At 46.7% G+C, this 22,226-nt stretch overlaps 2 protein-coding genes across 2 annotated transcripts in view; both read right to left on the bottom strand.

The window, feature by feature from the left end:
- Nucleotides 1–4,800, bottom strand: part of LOC119390804 (2,4-dienoyl-CoA reductase [(3E)-enoyl-CoA-producing], mitochondrial-like) — a 37,314-nt gene extending 32,514 nt beyond the window's left edge. The window contains 3 exon segments of the mRNA XM_037658500.2: nt 1,632–1,689; nt 2,812–2,999; nt 4,572–4,800. Coding sequence (XP_037514428.1) covers nt 1,632–1,689; nt 2,812–2,999; nt 4,572–4,574 — 249 coding nt within the window. The 5' untranslated portion in view covers nt 4,575–4,800.
- Nucleotides 4,801–13,680: 8,880 nt separating this feature from the next.
- On the bottom strand, nt 13,681–15,092 carry LOC119391735 (uncharacterized). The gene is made up of 3 exons (XM_037659389.2): nt 14,213–15,092; nt 13,892–14,121; nt 13,681–13,780 (listed from the first exon to the last, which is right to left on the bottom strand). Exons 1-3 carry the CDS (start codon nt 14,462–14,464, stop codon nt 13,681–13,683), a joined length of 582 nt encoding a protein of 193 aa, XP_037515317.1. The 5' UTR covers nt 14,465–15,092.
- Nucleotides 15,093–22,226: the final 7,134 nt, after the last annotated feature.

The following is a 22,226-nucleotide window of genomic DNA, read 5'->3' as shown; positions in this document are numbered from 1 at the left end:
TCATTTTTAAATTTCGCGCCAAACTTTGTAATTCGTGACGTAAAAGACTTCAAAGAGCATTTAACGTATTTTGGTGCCACTGGCTTGACGAAATTTCCACAAACTCGTCATGTCAAGTCTCTGGCCCCCTCAGAGGACAATGTACTTCGATTTTACCGATTAGGAACTAGAAAGGCCCAAGCAGGCGCCGTCAAAAATACGTGACGTCACGGCAAATGGAGCCGGAATTCCAAGGTGGCGTCGTCACCTGTATTTTCTTTTTGCGCGTTTTCTCGCTTATTAAGCGTCTTCTCACAGCAAGCGTTGTTAGGAAAGAGGTATCGTGGCCCATCGCTACCGCCACCTTTAGGTTCCGATGTCGTCCTTCAGGCTCGCTGCTGGGAATACGTGTTGTTGCATCCCTCCTCTGGAACGGCTGTTGGGACTCGGGTTGCGTGGCCGGTGCGAACACGGGTGTGTATCGTGCTCGGAGTAGTCAGTAATGGCAAGGTGAAGAAGGAAAAGATTTTATGTACAACTATTTACATCTTTTTGCTACCAGGCAACATGACTGCCAGCCCGACCATGTCGGCTGGTTCGACTCCGTTCGAGTCGTTCTCCTTCTCCCATCTCTCTGATCGATGGACCGGCACGGCCTTAAATCCTCTAGCCGTCCATTTTCCAGCTGACGGTCCGCCGGTCGCAGGTGTTGACGTTCTTCTAGTCTCCTGACCGTCCGCCGGCCGCAGGTGTTGACGGTCTTCTAACCTCTTGACCGTCCGCCGGCCGCAGGTGTTGGCTCCTTTTTGTATGTTGAGCAGCCTTTCCATAGCTGGGCAGCTTTGAAGAACGACTGGCGTCAGTTGTCGGGACCGGCTGGGTGAAGACGCCGTTTTCCCCGGATTGCAGACAAAGCATGCAGGGGTTGATCCCTGCTTCCACGTTCGATCAGGTGCTCTGGCACAACAGCGTGGTGTTTTTGGTATCGTGGAAGACTACTTTACCAATGCGAGAAAAATCGTTTTGCTCTTTAGTGTCCCTTTAAGTTCGTGGGCTGATGAGGCCCTAATACTGTTTAATCACCTAGGCCTGAGCAAGTGGCGTCACCTTACAGATAAGCGGGTGCTGAACATCTCTGAGGTGGCGTGCCTAGACCCAAGTCGTAGCAACAACCACCAGTTACATGTGTTGCGGACTTAGGTGCTCTTTAAAGGCTGCTAACAAAAAAGCCACACCACCACCAGCCCTGCAGCCTTGAGAAGAATGCTTCAGCGGTATCCTTATTCAGAACGAATTAAGTCAAATTGAAAGTTCATTAGAGTTGGCCTGTAAGCAAGCATTATGGCAAGCTTTTTGTTTTAACACCTGTACCAATATTCGGAAGTCTACACAAATGGAACAAAAATATAAAAGAAATCTATGAACATTAAGTCTACAAGTGACTTCTCATAATGACAGCAAGAATCACGCATGTAGCAGCACTGGTACATTTGTGCAAGGCTGAAGGATGAAACACCACGACATTGCAAGTGTAATGGCAAACGTGAGCTAACACAGTCATCACATTCTATCTGACAGAACGCACATGGAGATAAGTCTGGTATTGTGCATTAGTATGTATAAAGGCGTGGAAAAAAATTAGGACTACTTACCTTGCTGCCAGTTTTCGAAGAAATCTCTTTGGCTGCTTTGTCCAGGACTTCCTGCTTCCTGTTTAAAAAATACGCAGAAACAAAACATTGCATTGTACGTATAAACCTTCCGTTTTATGGTGTGCAAGGCTATAAACACACAAAACCCGAATGACACCAAGAACTAAAGCATGCAGATGGAGCACTGCAGTGCAAGTTGCACTTTTGAAACTGTTATCAAAGAGTGGACATGAAAAGGAAACAACAAGAGAATATAAGTGCTCATGGCAAGCTATGTTTACTGTAAAGTGTCTTACAATTTCACTTACAAAGAGAAATGGTGCTGCATTGTTTTTATACACGAGAACGCTGGGGCTTTCGAATAAGTCTCTCTCGGAACGCAAGAATGCCGTGAAAGTGCATCTGGCAAAGGGAATTATGCTTGTTTTACTGAAAAATGTAAAATTCATCTAGATTTCGGCATCATGCTACGCTAGAACGCATCTTATATATTATGAGCACTTGCATCAGGGCATACAGCAGCTTGCATGTTTATACTTGGCATAAGAGCACTGGTAGAGGAGTAGAGTTAAAGCAATGATCAGAATCCCTGTGATCACTGCTGTCAATTTGCACTAATTTCAATCAAGTATTTATTTCGCTTTCTTTAGTTACGCTATGTGAGCAATATTACTGGTAGCTGCATTGCAGGAAAACCATAACTATTTATGATTGTTTCATTCTAAGAAAACTTGTACAGTTATGGGCACGCTTGAGGCCGAATCACATTCAAGACGAGCCTCGCTTATCGACGCATCGGCACTCCTAATGGAAGCACAGCAGCCATTAGATGGCAGCACCAAACTTCCATGCGGGCAGTACTGCAGGAAGCTGTGCGGTTTTTATTACAGCAAGATATCCCAACATATGCAGGCTACTGCTGCCCCTTGCACAGGCAGCACTGATCCATGTTCAGCATTATAAAATTTACGCAGTACAGCTGTGCAACTCACGATCTGACGTCAAGGGATACGAAACAGAATCGAGACAGAATTGTCCCGCGTTGTCTTGACCTGGTTGTTAAAACGTGTCCCTGAATCAGTGTCCAATAATGAGGTAATTCCTATTCGATGGCTTCTAATCGTGTATCAGAGAAAACTGTGACCCTATGTAGTCAAGGACAATTGGCAGGTTCACCTACCTGCTCATTATGGTGACGTTGGCGCCAAGCTGTGCAAACATCTCGGTCATCCCCTTGCCAATCCCAGTGCCTCCGCCAGTGACGATGGCGACCTTGTTCTTGAAGGTGCCAGGTGGTAGCATCGGTGTCAGGACGGGCGGAAACAGCTTTTTGGCTGTGCAATAGTGGCGAAGGCATTGCAACCTGTTCTAGAGAAAGTTCACATGCAGTAGCAATTAACGACAGCAGAATGGCAAAACATTAAGCCCATATTACACGAGGTACGACAAAAATACGACATACAAACTGTCTTTCAGGGACCATACAAATTGTTAATCTCTCCAAACTTACCATAACAGCTCTTTTTTTTTGTGTCTGTGGCATGAAATGTCTTGAGTAACTTGTTCAAAACACAGAAACAAGTCTGAAAAGATTTTACGTGAAAACATCACTGTTTATTTGTAATTGTACATATCTCCGTGCTACATGTAGAAGTAATTTTAAAAACACTCTTTTGTGGTCTCAGCTCAGCAGAAGCCATTCGGAAAGTAATGGAACGCCTAAGACAACGTAGACATGTTAGTCATCAAGTGATGATCTTGAGTGAGGAGAAGTCGTCAAGCACCTTTGAGCGGTTAGGAAATCAATGGACCAAAAACAATCACTGTAACAGAGAACCAGTAGATCACAATTGAAGGATGGCAAACATTACAGTATAAGGCAACTTCTAAGAATGGAGTAATGTCTTTCACAAAATTATCAGTTAAATTTCTAACCTGCCGTGGTTAGAATTATTTTGCGCGCTTGCAATAAGGTGCTGCTTGGTATTCACTGCAATGTAATTTTGCTTAAATTGCAATATGACATGCCGCATAAAGAGCTTTCCTTCACATATCACTTTGAAAACCGTGCGAAGCCGTCCACACCATTTCATGAATGGGTTCTGTCTGTTTAAACTGAAATAGATCTGCCATCTCTTTTGACAATTCCGTGAAAACGTAAGATGGCTTATAACCCAAATGAACAGGACCCAAAGGTTTTTTTCTCTCCAGACAGAAGGACAGTCGAGCGAGATTCCGCATGGCATGATGCAGGTACACAGCTTGAATTCCCAGATGAAGTGACACTCAGATCAATTGGCAATTACATGCTACTCATAATCATGAACATAGTGAAGTTGACAATTCATATATGAAGGCCTGGCATACCACACTTTCCCGGCTCCACGCCAGAAATATTACCGGTGTCACAGGGTACTTCTGATCGCAATCGGGCCGATCCGTATTAGGCTCGATCCTGATCAGGTGCTGCTACACAGTCGATTAGGCCCGATCGGAATCAAGAGGATCGCGATCTGCGAAGCGCGATTTGGGTGACGTTTGAGCAAAGCACGATAGGATTAGTTTTAGCCGCGTAGAAGCGAGAAATCCGATACGGATCGGCCCTGATCGCGAACAATATATGTGCCCGTCGACGACACCGGTATAAACTGTGGCCGTTGAGGTACCGGCGTTGTGTTTGAATGGACAAAGCTTCAGCTACATAAATGTGGCTACTCAAAGGGTGCAGTGCCGTCACTGACTCGGGCTCAAACATTGAACCACCTGTTAGCATCAACGCCGGTTCACTAGAGAAAGCGCAACGGTGCACATCATTGGGACTTTCAAAGCGGTACGAAGGACGGACGAACTTTAAGGACGTCTAGGGGTACAGAAACAGCCGGTTGGTAGCGTGCACACATCGAACGCCGAAAGTCGTAAAAGCAATCTTGAACGACTCACCATTTTGAGTAGATCCGCACAGTCACAAGTTTTGCTACGTACTCGACCGTAGAAACGTTGGCAGTAGCTAGCAACACAAGCAAAACACAGATACAAAGTGTATGCCCACCTCCAAACAACGTTACACAATACAATAAGAAATGTATGGTTATATATACGAGTCTGTGCCTCGCTTCGATAAACAAGTGATCGTGAAGAAAGGGCAACGAAGGGGAGGACACATTCGAAACCGAAACCGCAATTTCATTGCGTAATCTAAGGTCCGCGGTAGAGTGTCTTATGCGAACCAGTTTTCTTATGCATTTTTGTTAACTTTGAAAAAAAAAAACTCGCCTTCATCACTGCGTTATATTACTTTAACTCGTGTTTTACAACTTCGACGATGGGGATGTGCTTTGTAGACGCGGACGAGAAGAGACGGGACGCACGCAACGCCACTGTGTGTTTCGCAATTTTGTGCAAACACATTTTCGCATTTTTGTACCTTTCCTTGTTGCAGCATGATTTGTCCGTTCACCGTGGTCAGTTGCACGCACATGGCACGCGCTCTCAATGCAAGTATTATTTTTTTTCCTTACCACACATACGAGCATCAGTCACACGGTAGACAACATTTTGAGCATGCGTCAATCCGGAATGTTGGAAATTTACAACCCAGAATGCAGTGGAATTGATAAATACGACAAGCTTACTAGCTCATGCGAAGTTTTGAGAAAGTGCATTTGCAGGGGAAAGGCAAATTTCCTAGGTGAATTAAATTCCAGCTGACTGGGTTATGGAACCATTCCAGCTAGAACCAGTTGCCAGCTGGTCCTGGAACCAGTTGCCAACTCGTCCCAGCCGGAACTTGTTGGCTTCTGGACTGGTCCCAACTCGGACCATGCAGTGCCCATAAAATACCCATGACACAGGGCACGCACTACATGAGCATGCACAAATATTTTCAATTGTGCAGGTTTAGGACACATACAATGCAGTTGTGGAGGCATACAGTTCGGTCTGCATATGATATCGGCAGAACTGAAAATCAGAAGGGTTGCTGATCGGGGGAGTTGGTCATTCATGAATGTATACGTATTAGCGCGGTACATAAACGAAAGGAACACGACACAGATGTAGAGGTATAAGTAGGTGCTAACCTATGTCTACGTCTGTGTCATGCACGTTCCTTTCTTTTATACCGCGCTAATACACGCTACATTCAGAACTGAAAATTTTGACTTGCAGGGCACTGTACCAATTTTTAACCTCAGGGCAAAGAACCTTTGGGGAAAGAAATATGAACTGACTGCATGTAAGCCTTATATTTCATTTCCTCTCCTCGTGTATATAGCTCATGTTACAATAAATGACCAACATGCGCACTGAGACCACCTTCAAGAACTAATTTCCTTCCTGCAGTTGAACTGCATCAATTGCACACTTAATTATCCTTGGTGCAATTAGTCTGGGGTGCACCTGCATGGTTCTACATGAGCAAAAGTAGTACGTACGTTCTTGCTCTAGTCCACTTGGTTTAATTAATTTCCAGGCCAAATGGCCCTTGCTCCATGGTTTTCAGACCAACTATTTCGGGGTTGTTTAGTTTACAGACCAACTGGTTCCAGCTGTTTCTGTATCCTGACCATTACAGTTCGTTCTATTTCTGGGCCAACTGGTTCCATTTCCACACTGGCTGGTTCCTGCTGGGGACGAACTGGAACCTGTTCGTAACCCGTTGGCTTCCAGTTGGACCCAGCTGGTTCCAGTTAAAACCAAATAAAAACCAGTTGAATATTTTCTCCTGGGTGTTCTACTTCATCGACTTCGCAGCTGTTGATCAGCTATTTTCTATGCACATCACACGCAGCACCCACAAACACCTGAGCTTTCGAGGCCTTCGCAGTATGACCAGCTGGCCTTCAGGACAGAGCTCATTGGACAGCTCCTAGAACTTGAAGACACGGGACCAGTTACTGTTCCTCCCTTACAAACTCAAGTACCCATGGCCGTACAGCTCGATCTCAAGAAAAAGCACGTCCGTCGGAACAGGAAAGAGTGCTAACAAAGGTCAACAATATGACCGTGTTCAATATGAACGTGTTCAACACAACATGGACGTGTTCTGCCGCACTTTCAACGTGCATTTAGGCTTTAAGAGAAATTGTTTTGCCAGTTTTGGCTACGGGCACATCAATCTGGCTGAATAAAACATTCATGGCTCCATGAGGATTTCAGCTAAGACTTCGATTTTTGCCCACATATTTTGCTATGAAATCTCTGTATATTTTCTATCCTTCACAAGTCAAGAACTTTTTCTCTGAAGACATAGTCCGTCATTATGTTCATGATGAATTCAATTAAATACTTCTTTGTTATTATTGTTATTACGTATTTTGTAATTGCTATTTTCGGTAGCGTACCACCGAAATGTACATTTTATACTAGCGGAATTGGTATATGTAACGTTGTCAATATATATATATTTTTTCGAAAAAATGTGGGTAGAGCCATACCAACGAGTTGAATATTGCACCGTGTCATGTAATTTTTCTTATCCCGAGTAGCGTTTAATTTGGGGTTAAGCTTCTTTAAGAAAAGGTTGCAAAGTAATCATTCAGTAGCTTGTATATTCTGAATTAAAAAAAATGCCATAGACATTACTTTTTGCTTAGATGTTCTTGAAATTTTTGTGTCTTTTTTTCCGTTTAGTTTTTTCCAACAAATATCTTGTTTTTGCATTTTTAAAAATCAATCATTGGAAAGCCCATTTGTTTAACTTCCCTATATATTGCATATCACTGTGAATCCAGTAGCTGTTGCACACGTACAAAGAAGTCCTAACTCAAACATACAAAAACAGCCAATGTTCCAGTGGTAAGAGAAGAGTTAATATGACGCGAAAGTGTTGAATTGAATTCAATTTGTCTTTATTGGCAACAGGATAGGAGTGGCAGGAAAGAAAAGCTGCAACTGTAGCTTGAAAAATGTCTTGGCGCCTATGATCACCAGACATTGGAAGCACGGAGCTGCCGCGTGATTTTGACAATCTTACAGAAATACTTAATTTTGCCAAAATGCAAGAGATACGCTGGATCACATGCTCCACAACACAAGTACAAAATGAACAGTTGCAAGCAGAACGTCTTATTTGAGTTTTCATTTGAGTTTAAGACACATCCCAATGGGCAACGAATAACTTTGGGACGTCTATCGGACCACTTTACTGGACATTACGTACATCCGGCGGATGCACGACAAATACCGTGGGACGTTCAACGGGCCGTCCGCAGGACTATATGGCGCAAAGGAATTGAACATCCCGAGTTAATCCCACCGGGCGTCAAAACCGGATATTCGGACGTGCTTGGACGTATGCAAATTCAGTAAAAATCTTACCCGACGTCCAGAAAACGTCCGTGGAATGACCCATACGCTGGACACAGTGAGGCTTTTGGTCATTATCACGTGCAGAGCTGGACTTTCTGTGTATTTTTGGCACCTTCAGGATATGATATCCTGAAGGTCCCAAAAATCCACAGAAAGTACAGCTCTGGACGTGATGACCAAAAGCCTCACAGATATCCAGGGGCACCAATGGGCTATTGTAAATACAGCTCAAAATCGAGACGAGACATAAAAGAAAGGACAAAACAACGCGCTTTGGTCCTTACTTTCTTCTACACACCATTATATCCATTCCATGTAGAATTCACATCGTTTACTACTAACAATAATAAATCTGAACATGCAAGGATGACAACGTACTTCGTAAATGACGTTTAGTGTATGGCGCACAAATAATCATGCTTATCCAAAACAATAAATTATCCAACGATCTGTAAAAGCGGCTTTATTAATGAATAAAGCGCACCGAATGTGGCACAAAATACGACAGAAGGTGACCGCACAAGGTGAAGCTGATTGACGCAGCAGCAACATAAATTCAAGTTCTGCATGAATGCACTCCAGGTCCCGTCAAAGAAACTGCGCTGGCTTTCACACAAGCTGGCGTGGTCTCGGGCCTCATGTCTTGTACAAACAGCGGTGAAGAAAAGCTGCATACAGAAGCAAGTAAGCTAGGTATAATTTACAACAATAATTGAGCATCAAGTCATTCTAAAGACAGATTTCCAATTACAGATGTGCACAAATGCTGTCATGTATTTATTAACGACAATCATAACTACCACAAAGCGAGGCACCTGTTGTAGAATCGTTGCACTATTTGTCAGCGACAGGCCGGCATGGTTGTAAGCAAGCAAGCAAGCAAGCAAGCAAGCAAACACTCGCTCGCACGCATACACCCACCCACACACGAGCTGTAACCCGCAGAAGAACAAGATAAGTCTGGCTTACGATTCGCAACGGCGCGACCTCCGTATATAGTTTCGCGTTCGACAAAGATTCAACCACCAGCAAAGAACTGTCAAAAGTTCTAGCAGTAATGACGAAAAGTCAGGCACACCCCAATGGGCAACGAATAACTTTGGGACGTCTATCGGACCACTTTACTGGACATTACGTACATCCGGCGGATGCACGACAAATACCGTGGGACGTTCAACGGGCCGTCCGCAGGACTATATGGCGCAAAGGAATTGAACATCCCGAGTTAATCCCACCGGGCGTCAAAACCGGATATTCGGACGTGCTTGGACGTATGCAAATTCAGTAAAAATCTTACCCGACGTCCAGAAAACGTCCGTGGAATGACCCATACGCTGGACACAGTGAGGCTTTTGGTCTTATCACGTGCAGAGCTGGACTTTCTGTGTATTTTGGCACCTTCAGGATATCATATCCTGAAGGTGCCCAAAAATCCACAGAAAGTACATCTGGACGTGATAATGACCAAAAGCCTCACTATATATCCAGCGGGGCACCAATGGGCTCATTGTAAATACAGCTCAAAATCGAGACGCAGACAATAAAAGTAAGGACACAAACAAGCGCTTCTTTGTGTCCTTACTTTTCTTCTACACACCACTTTATCCAATTTCCATGTAGAATTCACATCGGTTTACTACTGAACAAATAATAAATCTGAACATGCAAAGGATGAACACGTACTTCGTAAATGACGTTTAGTGTATGGCGCACAAATAATCATGCTTATCCAAAACAATAAATTATCCAACGATCTTGTAAAAGCGGCTTTATTAATGAATAAGCGCACCGAATGTGGCACAAATACGACAGAAGGTGACCGCACAAGGTGAAGCTGATTGACGCAGCAGCAACATAAATTCAAGTTCTGCATGAATGCACTCAAGGTCCCGTCAAAGAAACTGCGCTGGCTTTCACACAAGCTGGCGTGGTATCGGGCCTCATGTCTTGTACAAACAGCGGTGAAGAAAAGCTGCATACAAGAAGAAGCAAGTAAGCTAGGTATAATTTACAACAAATAATTGAGCATCAAGTCATTCTAAAGACAGATTTCCAATTACAGATGTGCACAAATGCTGTCATGTATTTATTAACGACAATCATAACTACTCACAAAGCGAGGCACCTGTTGTAGAATCGTTGCACTATTTGTCAGCGACAGGCCGGCATGGTTGTAAGCAAGCAAGCAAGCAAGCAAGCAAACACTCGCTCGCACGCATACACCCACCCACACACGAGCTGTAACCCGCAGAAGAACAAGATAAGTCTGGCTTACGATTCGCAACGGCGCGTCCTCCGTATATAGTTTCGCGTTCGACAAAGATTCAACCACCAGCAAAGAACTGTCAAAGTTCTAGCAGTAATGACGAAAAGTCAGGCACACTTAATTTCACTTACCGAACGAAGTAGGTTATCCGAATACCTGCTTGCTAGCTGCAACGAAGGTGGCGAGCAGATCAGGCCATTGTTGTAACGGACCGTCGGCGAAAACACAGTAGAGCTTGTTTCACGAATCACTGATGGAAAATATGCGGCAAATGGCATGAGCACAGTTACTTCATGCCAGATAACAGCCAGTGAACCGTACAGAAAAGCTGGCACGCTACACAAAATGCGAAACGATGACAGCCGAGCTGCTGCCAACGCAAAACGACGCGACGACGCCAACGGCGTCTCCGCAGTCGCCGGTGCCGGTGCACAGCACAGCACGATCGCACGATCGCGAAGGACACGTTTCAACATGAGTGCCGCCGAAGCTGATTGCACGGTGCGCCGCATGGTGCGCCGGGTGCGCTGCGTGCGTGCCTGCGTTTTGCCGGTTTTTACTGTTGTCAGTCGCGCGACTCTAACAGCACGCTCGCACAGCAGCGCTGCTGTGCGAGCGTGCTGTTAGAGGCATCGTTGTGAAACAAATTATTTTGGGGGTATGGTTGTCTGCGTCATTGTTTGAGTAAAACCGACGGTAACCGCTCTTTTCACATGCCGTTTTTGTATATTGGCCCTTCTCGAGAAAACATTCGAAGAATCATTGAGATAGTCGTTGTGTACTCGTACTTTCAGACAAATGTCTGAAAAATGTCTCGAACTAGGCGTTATGAACTTCTTTGGCAAAATAGACTCTGGGTATGCCGTAGCTGTTGAAAATGCTAATAAAGAGTATGCAAGCACATTTGAGGGGCGAATTAATGCTATTTAAAAAATGCATATATTTTTGGTCTTCTCGTAAACTAAGACGTTTTTTAGAGGTTTGTGTTTCGTGGGAAGAAACTGCAGTCACGTTTACGTATGTGCGTCACCCATTCACCGTTCTCATAAGCACGTAAATAATCGCGAGAAATGCCACGAATGTAATGCATACATGCTCGCACAATTATCCATGAATTATTTCCTCAATCACATATTTTCCGAAAGATAAAAATTAGCGGCGGTTTCCATATGTTGCAAAATCAGTTTCACGCATTGTCAGATGAACTAGCGTGTAGCGGTTTGCATCCAAACAGCTTTGAAATGTCCGAACGGCCATCTCCTGTCGACGTCCTCTTGATATCCACGCCTGGATTATTGAAAACGTCCACGTGCTATATTCTTGGACGTCTGTCGGAAGACCTTTTTTGGACATCCAAAACGAGACGTCCGCTGCACGCCCCGTGAACCGTCGTTCTGGACGCGGACGTTAGGCTCTTCTTCGGACGTCGTTAGGATATTCGTTGTCCATTGGGACTTAATTTCACTTACCGAACGAAGTAGGTTATCCGAATACCTGCTTGCTAGCTGCAACGAAGGTGGCGAGCAGATCAGGCCATTGTTGTAACGGACCGTCGGCGAAAACACACAGTAGAGCTTGTTTCACGAATCACTGATGGAAAATATGCGGCAAATGGCATGAGCACAGTTACTTCATGCCAGATAACAGCCAGTGAACCGTACAGAAAAGCTGGCACGCTACACAAAATGCGAAACGCCGAGCTGCTGCCAACGCAAAACGACGCGACGACGCCAACGGCGTCTCCGCAGTCGCCGGTGCACAGCACGATCGCGAAGGACACGTTTCAACATGAGTGCCGCCGAAGCTGATTGCACGGTGCGCCGCATGGTGCCGGGTGCGCTGCGTGCGTGCCTGCGTTTTTGCCGGTTTTATTACTGTTGTCTATAGTGAACTAGAAGTACTCTAGTGGCGCGACCGGCCAGGCTCTGGCGCCAGCCTTTCACACGGATGCCGCGAGGTGGCGCCACTGCTACATTTCCTAGGAGCTTCGGCTGCGTTGTCGGGCCGTCGCGGGCTCCTTTCGAGTTGCAGCTGCGGTTAATTCTAACGCGCGTGTTAGCTTCCTTGCTCATGCAAACGTGAAACTGCCAGGTTAGTTACTGCGTGGCTCAGCGGTTTCGATATACATAGGTTGGCCAAGAATATATATATATTTCGTATTTACCACACGCGCTAATAACATTCGCTGCAAAGCGATGCTCATCACATGCCTAGGCTTACGGCGGCGCTTCCACTATAGTTTTGGTGCTTGCTTATTACTAGGAGGTCATGGTACAGGACACGTGCTCAGCATCGAAAATGAAAACAGAGACACCTCTTTATTAATAAAGTGGCTGACTGGGCTAGTTGGTTGTGCATACTTAAGGTTAACAGCGCGAAAATAGACACGGCGGACAGGAAAAAGACGAGACAAGCGCTGTCTTTATTTATTGTGGTGGTTGGAAGAGGACAAAAAAAAAAGATTACAAAATAACCAAATAAATTTCACTAGTTGAACAGCTTTTCAAAACTATTACGACGATTCGCAAAAAAGAAGAGACGTGAGATGGACATGTCCAGAACTTAACATCTACTGAGCTTTAGGTGCTTGGCTGATTCGCGCTTTTTAGCACTATTCTGGTTCACGCTTTTAGTTAGGAAATGCAGACGAGTAGTGATGTAAAAAACGATGACCTCAGCTGCAATGCCTTCAGAATGATCGGACAACCAAGTCCGTTTTTTTGCTTTGCCTTAACTTCACTTAAATATCGAGTATGCTATCAGCGTGCAGCTCCAGCAAACTGAAACACGTTGTGAAGGCTTTTTCTAAATCATGAACAAACTTAAACAACAGGCTAGACGGATAAAGCAGGCCACCTCTGTCTTTCATGTGTGTCAATTGTGCAAGTGTTTGAGACTTTCAGCGGACTCCTTTTGCATTACAAGAAGCTTCAGGCACTTTTCGCAGCCAGACTTCAGTAGGCATTTTCGCGCTACATATCCTGCTATATAGAATGTAAGCCGGTTATCACTGGCAGATATGACACATGACGCATGGTCTGGCGCACTCTCTGGGAGCGACCTCTGCACGGCAGCTACATTGTCACTGTCTATAAACTTGTCCATTAAGCGCTGTTTACCAGATGGAACATTTTCAGCACCTGAATTCGCGGGTAGAAGGGCATGGAGCACTGCAGGCTCACAGTTTCCCTTTGAAGCTGAGTGGGCAAGATTGTTGAAGCTCAAGCAGTTGATAGTGGTAATGAACTGCTGTGGGTTGGGTGCGTGTTGCATCCAGACGACTGCCTGACAATGCCAAAAACATGCTCAACGGGATCTTGGCTACTCTAGGTCATAAAGTACCTGTAGCCTAGTTTCTCAGTGAGGTACTGAAGCAGAGAAAGCACACTTGACACTGTCACTCGCAGCCCTGCAGCTGTTGAGGCTCAGGAATCCTTTCTGTCCCTTCGTGTGGTCTTCCCATGATGAAAGGTACTACCAAAACGATTGCAGCTTCTCAACACTTGCTGAATTTGGGCGCAGCGCTTCAGCTGGAAATCGTGAAGTCATCATTTGCACAAGGTCATGGATGATCCTGTGAAATGAACAAAAGCAGGATGAATCTGTGTTTGTGAGCAAAAGTCAGACTGTCATATGCAAGGTGGAAGGTACAATCACAATACAACCACAATGTGATGACACTTACTTGAAAAACTTCAGTGTAGCTGTTATGTCACCACAGGCATCTTCAATTCCGGACTTGTACAGCTGCAGACCATGAATCACTTTTTCTCCGAAAAGCTGAAAAGCTAATGATACTCGCATCTTTTCGAAATTGTTGGGATTCGTGTGGCTTTCGGTGATTCCATGCATTGCCTGCAATGTCACACTGCAACCATCCAGTGCCAAAGCTTTGCGTACGAATTCTAAAGATACCTGAAATTAATACCAAAGTGAGAAACTGTTAGAAACAAACAGATTGCATCATAAAATTGCACAGCATGCTTGGAGATCAAAAACAACTTACCCGGCCCTCAGGTGTTTCGTAGTCCGACCTTAGTAGTCCATTCCTCAGGCACTTAATTAGATGAGGAAAGTCCGACAGAAAATGGAGTTTGCGCGTTGGGTCCACTGGATGCAATGTGCTGCATTTCGTTTCTGTCAGTGATGCTTTGATGCCCATCACAGACCACATTTTCCGATTCCAAGTGGCACCATCAGATGTAATGAAATCAACCTTGAGTCCGGCCTTCTCAGCTAAAATGACGGCTTCAAGCATTATCTTCGTCAGCAGGCTCCCATTTATGTTTCCATGAGTCGCAAATGCAGCGAGTATTTGCGTCCATTTTCCAACAAGGGCACAAACATTATCACCATACCGTGATCACAGACACTGTGCTTATCTTTGTCAGACGTAAACTGTCCCAAGTCAACGAAGCCATCAATGCGGCCTTCACTGTTCACTGAGAGGTGCTCCGAGAGTTTCAGTTCATCCACGATGAGTCCTCCATGGCATGAAAACTCGTCCATAGTGCAAGTCTTTTGTTTCAGCACATCAAAGATTTATTGCTGAATCCAAACCCAGTTCTGTAACATTTTAAATATTTGCGAAGCGTAGTCTTACTGGGGAGAACTAAGATTTTTTCTTTTCTCAAGTGCTCATACAACTTTGCACTTTTCAGCTTCATAATCAAACATTCGAGCACCCACTCATTTGAAAATATCATGCCTTTAGTGCTCTTCCGTGAGGAAGCTTTGAATATGTGGAGAGTTGCCTCACGCTGCTTCTCTGGTAGGAGAGCTACTTTTGCATTGAAATCTTCTTCTGCGATTGACACGTTCTTGGCTAGCATGGCACTCAATTTTTTCTTAAGTACGCTAGCCTGATTTTGAAGACGTGCTGTCTTCTTCTTTGTTGCGTCAGTCGTGAAGAAAGGGTTTTCTTTACAGGCAGGTGTACACGACAGTTAATGTACGACTTTCTTGTCAGTAACGCTTTCCTAAGGGACTTGCATTCTGCACAACTTGAGCCTGCAAGTGAACAAACAATGTATACGTTAAAATCACACCCCTCAATACCTGAGGCAATGTGGTAATGTTATGGGCATCCTAATGCACTTTACGTCTACTTACCTTCAGAAGAAACTTTTCCAAAGCAGCGTACGCTGATCACGGATCGTCCAGCAGTGTTTGCTTCAGCTCGATGATGTGCGGTCAGCCGAGAGGAAAGCGGCTTGAATTCTTGTTTACACATTGCTCCCTTGCAGACAGGGCTTTCTCGAGCTTGTTCCAATACGGATGTGGCCTCAGCAAGGGATTGCACGGGTTTCTCTTCACACAACACACCTGATAGAAGACTGGGCAACAATTTTTCCTTCTGTGGACATAAAGCACACAGCTTTCTCATGAAAAATATCCAGCTTCGGAAGCTTGCTTATCACTGTCGTCGCAAATATCAGATCGCAGTGGCCAACTGTTTCTATACGACACCAGTAGTTTGTAGGAACTTCAAGGTGCGAATAGCTTCAATTGAAAGTCGCGCACTAGTGGCGGCGTTAACGTCATGTCTTCCATTTCACCACCGTCGCACACTTCGTCAGATGCATCAGGCCTTCGCCGTTTCTGCTTGCGCCTTCAGCAGGTTTGGCTGCTTTTCTTCTCTCGGTCTTTGCTTGGGCGCCGCGACGGAAAGGTTACGCTGGACAACCTGGCAAAAGCGTTGGCACGGCATCAGGCACCAATGACGGTTTTCCTCGGGAATGCGCACTTCACAGCCGTTTATCACGTGCACATATTCGCGCAGAATATATCTTGGTTCGAAGTGATGTTCGCACACCGCTGATGTTTCGGTCAGAGGCTTGTCATCCCTCCGGAGGTACGCTCCCACTTTCTGCGGAGATCGTCGTCTCTAGGAGCTGCAAACAACGACGCCTTCGGAGCACCCGGGTAGCCGCTTCGGCAACCCGGAGCAAAACAGTGTGAATCCGTCCTCCGCTTCGACATGTCGCGAGCTACATGTTCGTTGGTACTGAATATCTGAACAGGTACAGACAGTTGCTCCACAACGGTCCGTGCGAGAAAATGCAGAGCAGAGTGCGCCGGTACACGTGCAGTACAGTGCCCGCAGACAAAGCGATATGCGGGATACCGGCAGCCGTGTTGAACTAGCGCGCCGAATCGCTGAGTGACCCGCGCCAGCCCGCGCTTCGCCTAGGAAAAGGCGCAGTGGCGCCACGAGAAACCCTAGCGGCGGTCCGTGGTATTTCCGACCGCCAAAAGAGGCGGCGTGGCCGGGCGGTCGTGCCACTAGAGTACTTCTAGTTCACTATACTGTTGTCAGTCGCGCGACTCTAACAGCACGCTCGCACAGCAGCGGCTGTGCGAGCGTGCTGTTAGAGGCATCGTTGTGAAACAAATTATTTTGGGGGTATGGTTGTCTGCGTCATTTGTTTGAGTAAAACCGACGGTAACCGCTCTTTTCACATGCCGTTTTTGTATATTGGCCCTTCTCGAGAAAAACATTCGAAGAATCATTGAGATAGTCGTTGTGCACTCGTACTTTCAGACAAAATGTCTGAAAAATGTCTCGAACTAGGCGTTATGAACTTCTTTGGCAAAATAGACTCTGGGTATGCCGTAGCTGTTAAAATGCTAATAAAGAGTATGCAAGCACATTTGAGGGGCGAATTAATGCTCTATTTAAAAAATGCATATATTTTTGGTCTTCTCGTAAACTAAGACGTTTTTTAGAGGTTTTGTGTTTCGTGGGAAGAAACTGCAGTCAGTTTACGTATGTGCGTCACCCATTCACCGTTCTATAGCACGTAAATAATCGCGAGAAATGCCACGAATGCAATGCATACATGCTCGCACAATTATCCATGAATTATTTCCTCAATCACATATTTTCCGAAAGATAAAAATTAGCGGCGGTTTCCATATGTTGCAAAATCAGTTTCACGCATTGTCAGATGAACTAGCGTGTAGCGGTTTGCATCCAAACAGCTTTGAAATGTCCGAACGGCCATCTCCTGTCGACGTCCTCTTGATATCCACGCCTTGATTATTGAAAACGTCCACGTGCTATATATTTGGACGTCTGTCGGAAGACCTTTTTTGGACATCCAAAACGAGACGTCCGCTGCACGCCCGTGAACCGTCGTTCTGGGACGCGGACGTTAGGCTCTTCTCGGACGTCGTTAGGATATTGGTTGTCCATTGGGATATATGGTGGCATTCCACGCGCCAGTAGATTGTGGAATAACATGCTAGAGAACATTAGTTCATTGTCCAACCCTGACGCATTCCATCACCAACGAATTGCACATTTTCCTGAAGTAGTGTATTGCCACGCCCACTTTTTGTTCTACTTTGATGTTTTTTGGGTTTGACCAGCAAGGGCGATTATCAACGCTCGACGCTGCCCGAGAAGCAGCAGTGTTCGAGAGACTTCTCGATTGTAGTAGATCGTTTTGTTAAGATCTCGCGCCGCACGCGAATGTTCCAGCTTTATCGAGAGATAACGCCGCCACCAGCGATATCGCTGGAAAGTTCCATAGCACCTGTATAAAAAGCGACGCACTCGACCGCTTGTCAGTTGATCGACGGACGACGCCCTGTTCGCCGCTATCATTGTACAGCGTGTATTGCTGTAGTTCTAGTTCTCATTTCCGGCCACAAGTTCGGCCAAATAAACAGTTTCATCCTGCAAACGCCGACTGCTGTCTTCGTCGACGTCACGACCACGTGACATGGTGGAGGTGCTGCTTCATGATCCGGACGCCACCGCGGAGCGCTGACCCAAGCCCAAGCCGCGAAGAAGACGACTCTAAGGTCAACCCGGATCTCGAGCCAGCCGCCGGCAGAAGGGAACAACCAGAGTACGGGCTCCTTCCGAAAACGCCAGGCAGCCGAAGACCGCCACATCTACCGCCGAGACGATGACAGACCCCTGCCACCTACAACGGTCGTCATGCATCAACCGAGGGAGCCGCGGCATTCCGCGGATCACCATGCGAGGATCCAGAAAGCTGGCTGGAGGCATACGACCGGGTCTCCACGTTCAAAACTGGGACTGCGACGAGAAGCTACGCCATGTCTACTTCGCCCTTGAAGATGGCGCAAGGACCTGGTTCGAGAATCGAGAGTCCACGCTAACATCATGGGACCTCTTCCGCACCGGATTTCTCCACACCTTCACGAGCGTCATCCGGAAAGAAAGGGCTGAAACCCTTCTTGAGACCCGTGTACAGCTCCCCAATGAGAACGTCGGACTGTACACCGAAGAATTGACTCGCCTATTCCGCCATGCCGATCCAGCCATGTCCTAAGAAAAGAAAGTTCGCTTCCTGATGCGGGGAGTGAAGGAGGAACTCTTCGCCGGACTTGTGCGCAACCGCCGAAGACGGTCTCGGAATTCCTTTCGGAGGCCACCACAATCGAAAAGGCACTAGAAATCCGCACTAGGCAGTACAACCGCCGCATTCCTACGACGACCTACAGGGAGGTTCAGGCGCTGCAGTCTGATGACCTGCGTGACACCATCAGAGCGATTGTGCGGGAGGAGCTGCGCAAACTGTTACCTTCGCCGCAGCATCAAGTGGATTCAATCGCCGACGTTGTCCGCGAGGAAGTCCGGCAATCGCTTGGAATTCCCGAAGCACCGCAGGCTCAGCCGGAAGCCATGAGCTATGCTGCTGCAGCCCGACGCAACGCCCCCCTCCTCGCCCACGTCAAGACGCCGCGCCGCCGCAGCAGTTCCGCCGCCACCACCACCGACGCCATACCGCCCGCCGACAGGACAACGCTGCGCCCCCCGAAAGACCGACGTTTGGCGTGCCCTGACAACCGACCGCTCTGCTATCACTGCGGGGAAGCCGGCCACACATACCGCCGATGCCAGTATCGACAGATGGGGCTACGTGGATTCGCCGTCAACGCGCCGCGCCCGCAGCCAGGCGAACGGCCTCGCGACATCGACGACTACCCAATGGGCAACCAATAACTTTGGGACGTCTATCGGACCACTTTACTGGACATTACGTACATCCGGCGGATGCACGACAAATACCGTGGGACGTTCAACGGGACGTCCTCAGGACTATATGGCGCAAAGGAATTGAACATCCCGAGTTAATCCCACCGTGCGTCAAAACCGGATATTCGGACGTGCTTGGACGTATGTAAATTCAGTAAAAATCTTACCCGACGTCCAGAAAACGTCCGTGGAATGACCCATATGCTGGACACAGTGAGGCTTTTGGTCATTATCACGTGCAGAGCTGGACTTTCTGTGTATTTTGGCACCTTCAGGATATCATATCCTGAAGGTGCCCAAAAATCCACAGAAAGTACAGCTCTGGACGTGATAATGACCAAAAGCCTCACTATAAATCCAGCGGGGCACCAATGGGCTCAATGTAAATACAGCTCAAAAACCGAGACGAAGACAATAAAAGTAAGGACACAACAAGCGCTTCTTTGTGTCCTTACTTTTCTTCTACACACCACTTATATCCAATTTCCATGTAGAATTCACATCGGTTTACTATACTGAACAAATAATAAATCTGAACATGCAAAGGATGAACACGTACTTCATAAATGACGTTTAGTGTATGGCGCAAATAATATGCTTTTCAGAAACAATAAATTATCCAATGATCTTGTAAAAGCGGCTTATTTATGAATAAAGCGCACCGAATGTGGCACAAAATACGACAGAAGGTGACCGCACAAGGTGAAGCTGAGTGAGAGCGCAGCAACATAAATTCAAGTTCTGCATGAATGCACTCCAGGTCCCGTCAAAGAAACTGCGCTGGCTTTCACACAAGCTGGCGTGGTCTCGGGCCTCATGTCTTGTACAAACAGCGGTGAAGAAAGCTGCATACAAGAAGAAGCAAGCTAGGTATAATTTACAACAAATAATTGAGCATCAAGTCATTCTAAAGACAGATTTCCAATTACAGATGTGCACAAATGCTGTCATGAATTATTAACGACAATCATAACTACTCACAAAGCGAGGCACCTGTTGTAATCGTTGCACTATTTGTCAGCGACAGGCCGGCATGGTTGTAAGCAAGCAAGCAAGCAAGCAAGCAAGCAAGCAAACACTCGCTCGCACGCATACACCCACCCACACACGAGCTGTAACCCGCAGAACAAGATGACCGACCTGGAATAGGGCGAGTAAGTCTGGCTTACGATTCGCAACGGCGCGTCCTCCGTATATAGTTTCGCGTTCGACAAAGATTCAACCACCAGCAAAGAACTGTCAAAAGTTCTAGCAGTAATGACGAAAAGTCAGGCACACTTAATTTTACTTACCGAAAGAAGTAGGTTATCCGAATAGCTGCTTGCTAGCTGCAACGAAGGTGGCGAGCAGATCAGGCCATTGTTGTAACGGACCGTCGGCGAAAAACACACAGTAGAGCTTGTTTCACGAATCACTGATGGAAACATGCGGCAAATGGCATGAGCACAGTTACTTCATGCCAGATAACAGCCAGTGAACCGTACAGAAAAGCTGGCACGCTACACAAAATGCGAAACGATGACAGCCGAGCTGCTGCCAACGCAAAACGACGCGACGACGCCAACGGCGTCTCCGCAGTCGCCGGTGCCGGTGCACAGCACAGCACGATCGCACGATCGCGAAGGACACGTTTCAACATGAGTGCCGCCGAAGCTGATTGCACGGTGCGCCGCATGGTGCGCCGGGTGCGCTGCGTGCGTGCCTGCGTTTTGCCGGTTTTACTACTGCTACTGTTGTCAGTCGCGCGACTCTAACAGCACGCTCGCATAGCAGCGCTGCTGTGCGAGCGTGCTGTTAGAGGCATCGTTGTGAAACAAATTATTTTGGGGGTATGGTTGTCTGCGTCATTTGTTTGAGTAAAGCCGACGGTAACCGCTCTTTTGACATGCCGTTTTTGTATATTGGCCCTTCTCGAGAAAACATTCGAAGAATCATTGAGATAGTCGTTCTGCACTCGTACTTTCATACAAAATGTCTGAAAAATGTCTCGAACTAGGCGTTATGAACTTCTTTGGCAAAATAGACTCTGGGTATGCCGTAGCTGTTGAAAATGCTAATAAAGAGTATGCAAGCACATTTGAGGTTCGAATTAATGCTATATTTAAAAAAATGCATATATTCTTGGTCTTCTCGTAACTAAGACGTTTTTTAGAGGTTTTGTGTTTCGTGGGAAGAAATTGCAGTCACGTTTACGTATGTGCGTCACCCATTCACCTTTCTCCTAAGCACGTAAATAATCGCGAGAAATGCCACGAATGCAATGCATACATGCTCGCACAATTATCCATGAATTATTTCCTCAATCACATATTTTCCGAAAGATAAAAATTAGCGGCGGTTTCCATATGTTGCAAAATCAGTTTCACGCATTGTCAGATGAACTAGCGTGTAGCGGTTTGAATCCAAACAGCTTTGAAATGTCCGCACGGCCATCTCCTGTCGACGTCCTCTTGATATCCACGCCTGGATTATTGAAAACGTCCACGTGCTATATATTCTTGGACGTCTGTCGGAAGACCTTTTTTGGACATCCAAAACGCGACGGCCGCTGCACGCCCCGTGAACCGCCGTTCTGGGACGCGGACGTTAGGCTCTTCTTCGGACGTCGTCAGGATAATCGTTGTCCATTGGGTACCTCACCGGAACACAGGGAAGAACGACGACCTTCCCGCTCGCCGTCGCCCGGCCGCTACATGTCACCGCACCGCCGGCAGTACAATGGCCCAAACCGGGGCCGGTCGCCTAGCCCGTATCCGGGAAACTAAGGGCAGCAACCGATGGAGGTGCGGTTGCTGTACGACGAACTGCCGAAGATCCTCCGCGGCCGCCGACGACGACAACGCGACGAGACCTTCAGAACACACAAACCGGACGGAGCCCTCACGACGAAACTTCGCGGCCCGAAGAAAACCTGGCGACGCAACGTCGAAACAGCGGGACAAATCGACGAAGCCGTGATCCGACGCCACGACCTAACCGCAACGCAAGACGACGAACAAGCGAC

The sequence above is a fragment of the Rhipicephalus sanguineus genome, chromosome 4 (assembly GCF_013339695.2).
Source record: "Rhipicephalus sanguineus isolate Rsan-2018 chromosome 4, BIME_Rsan_1.4, whole genome shotgun sequence".
NCBI lineage: Eukaryota > Metazoa > Arthropoda > Arachnida > Ixodida > Ixodidae > Rhipicephalus > Rhipicephalus sanguineus.
The sequence above is the reverse complement of the archived record's forward strand: the minus strand, read 5'-3'. Positions and strand labels throughout refer to the sequence as shown.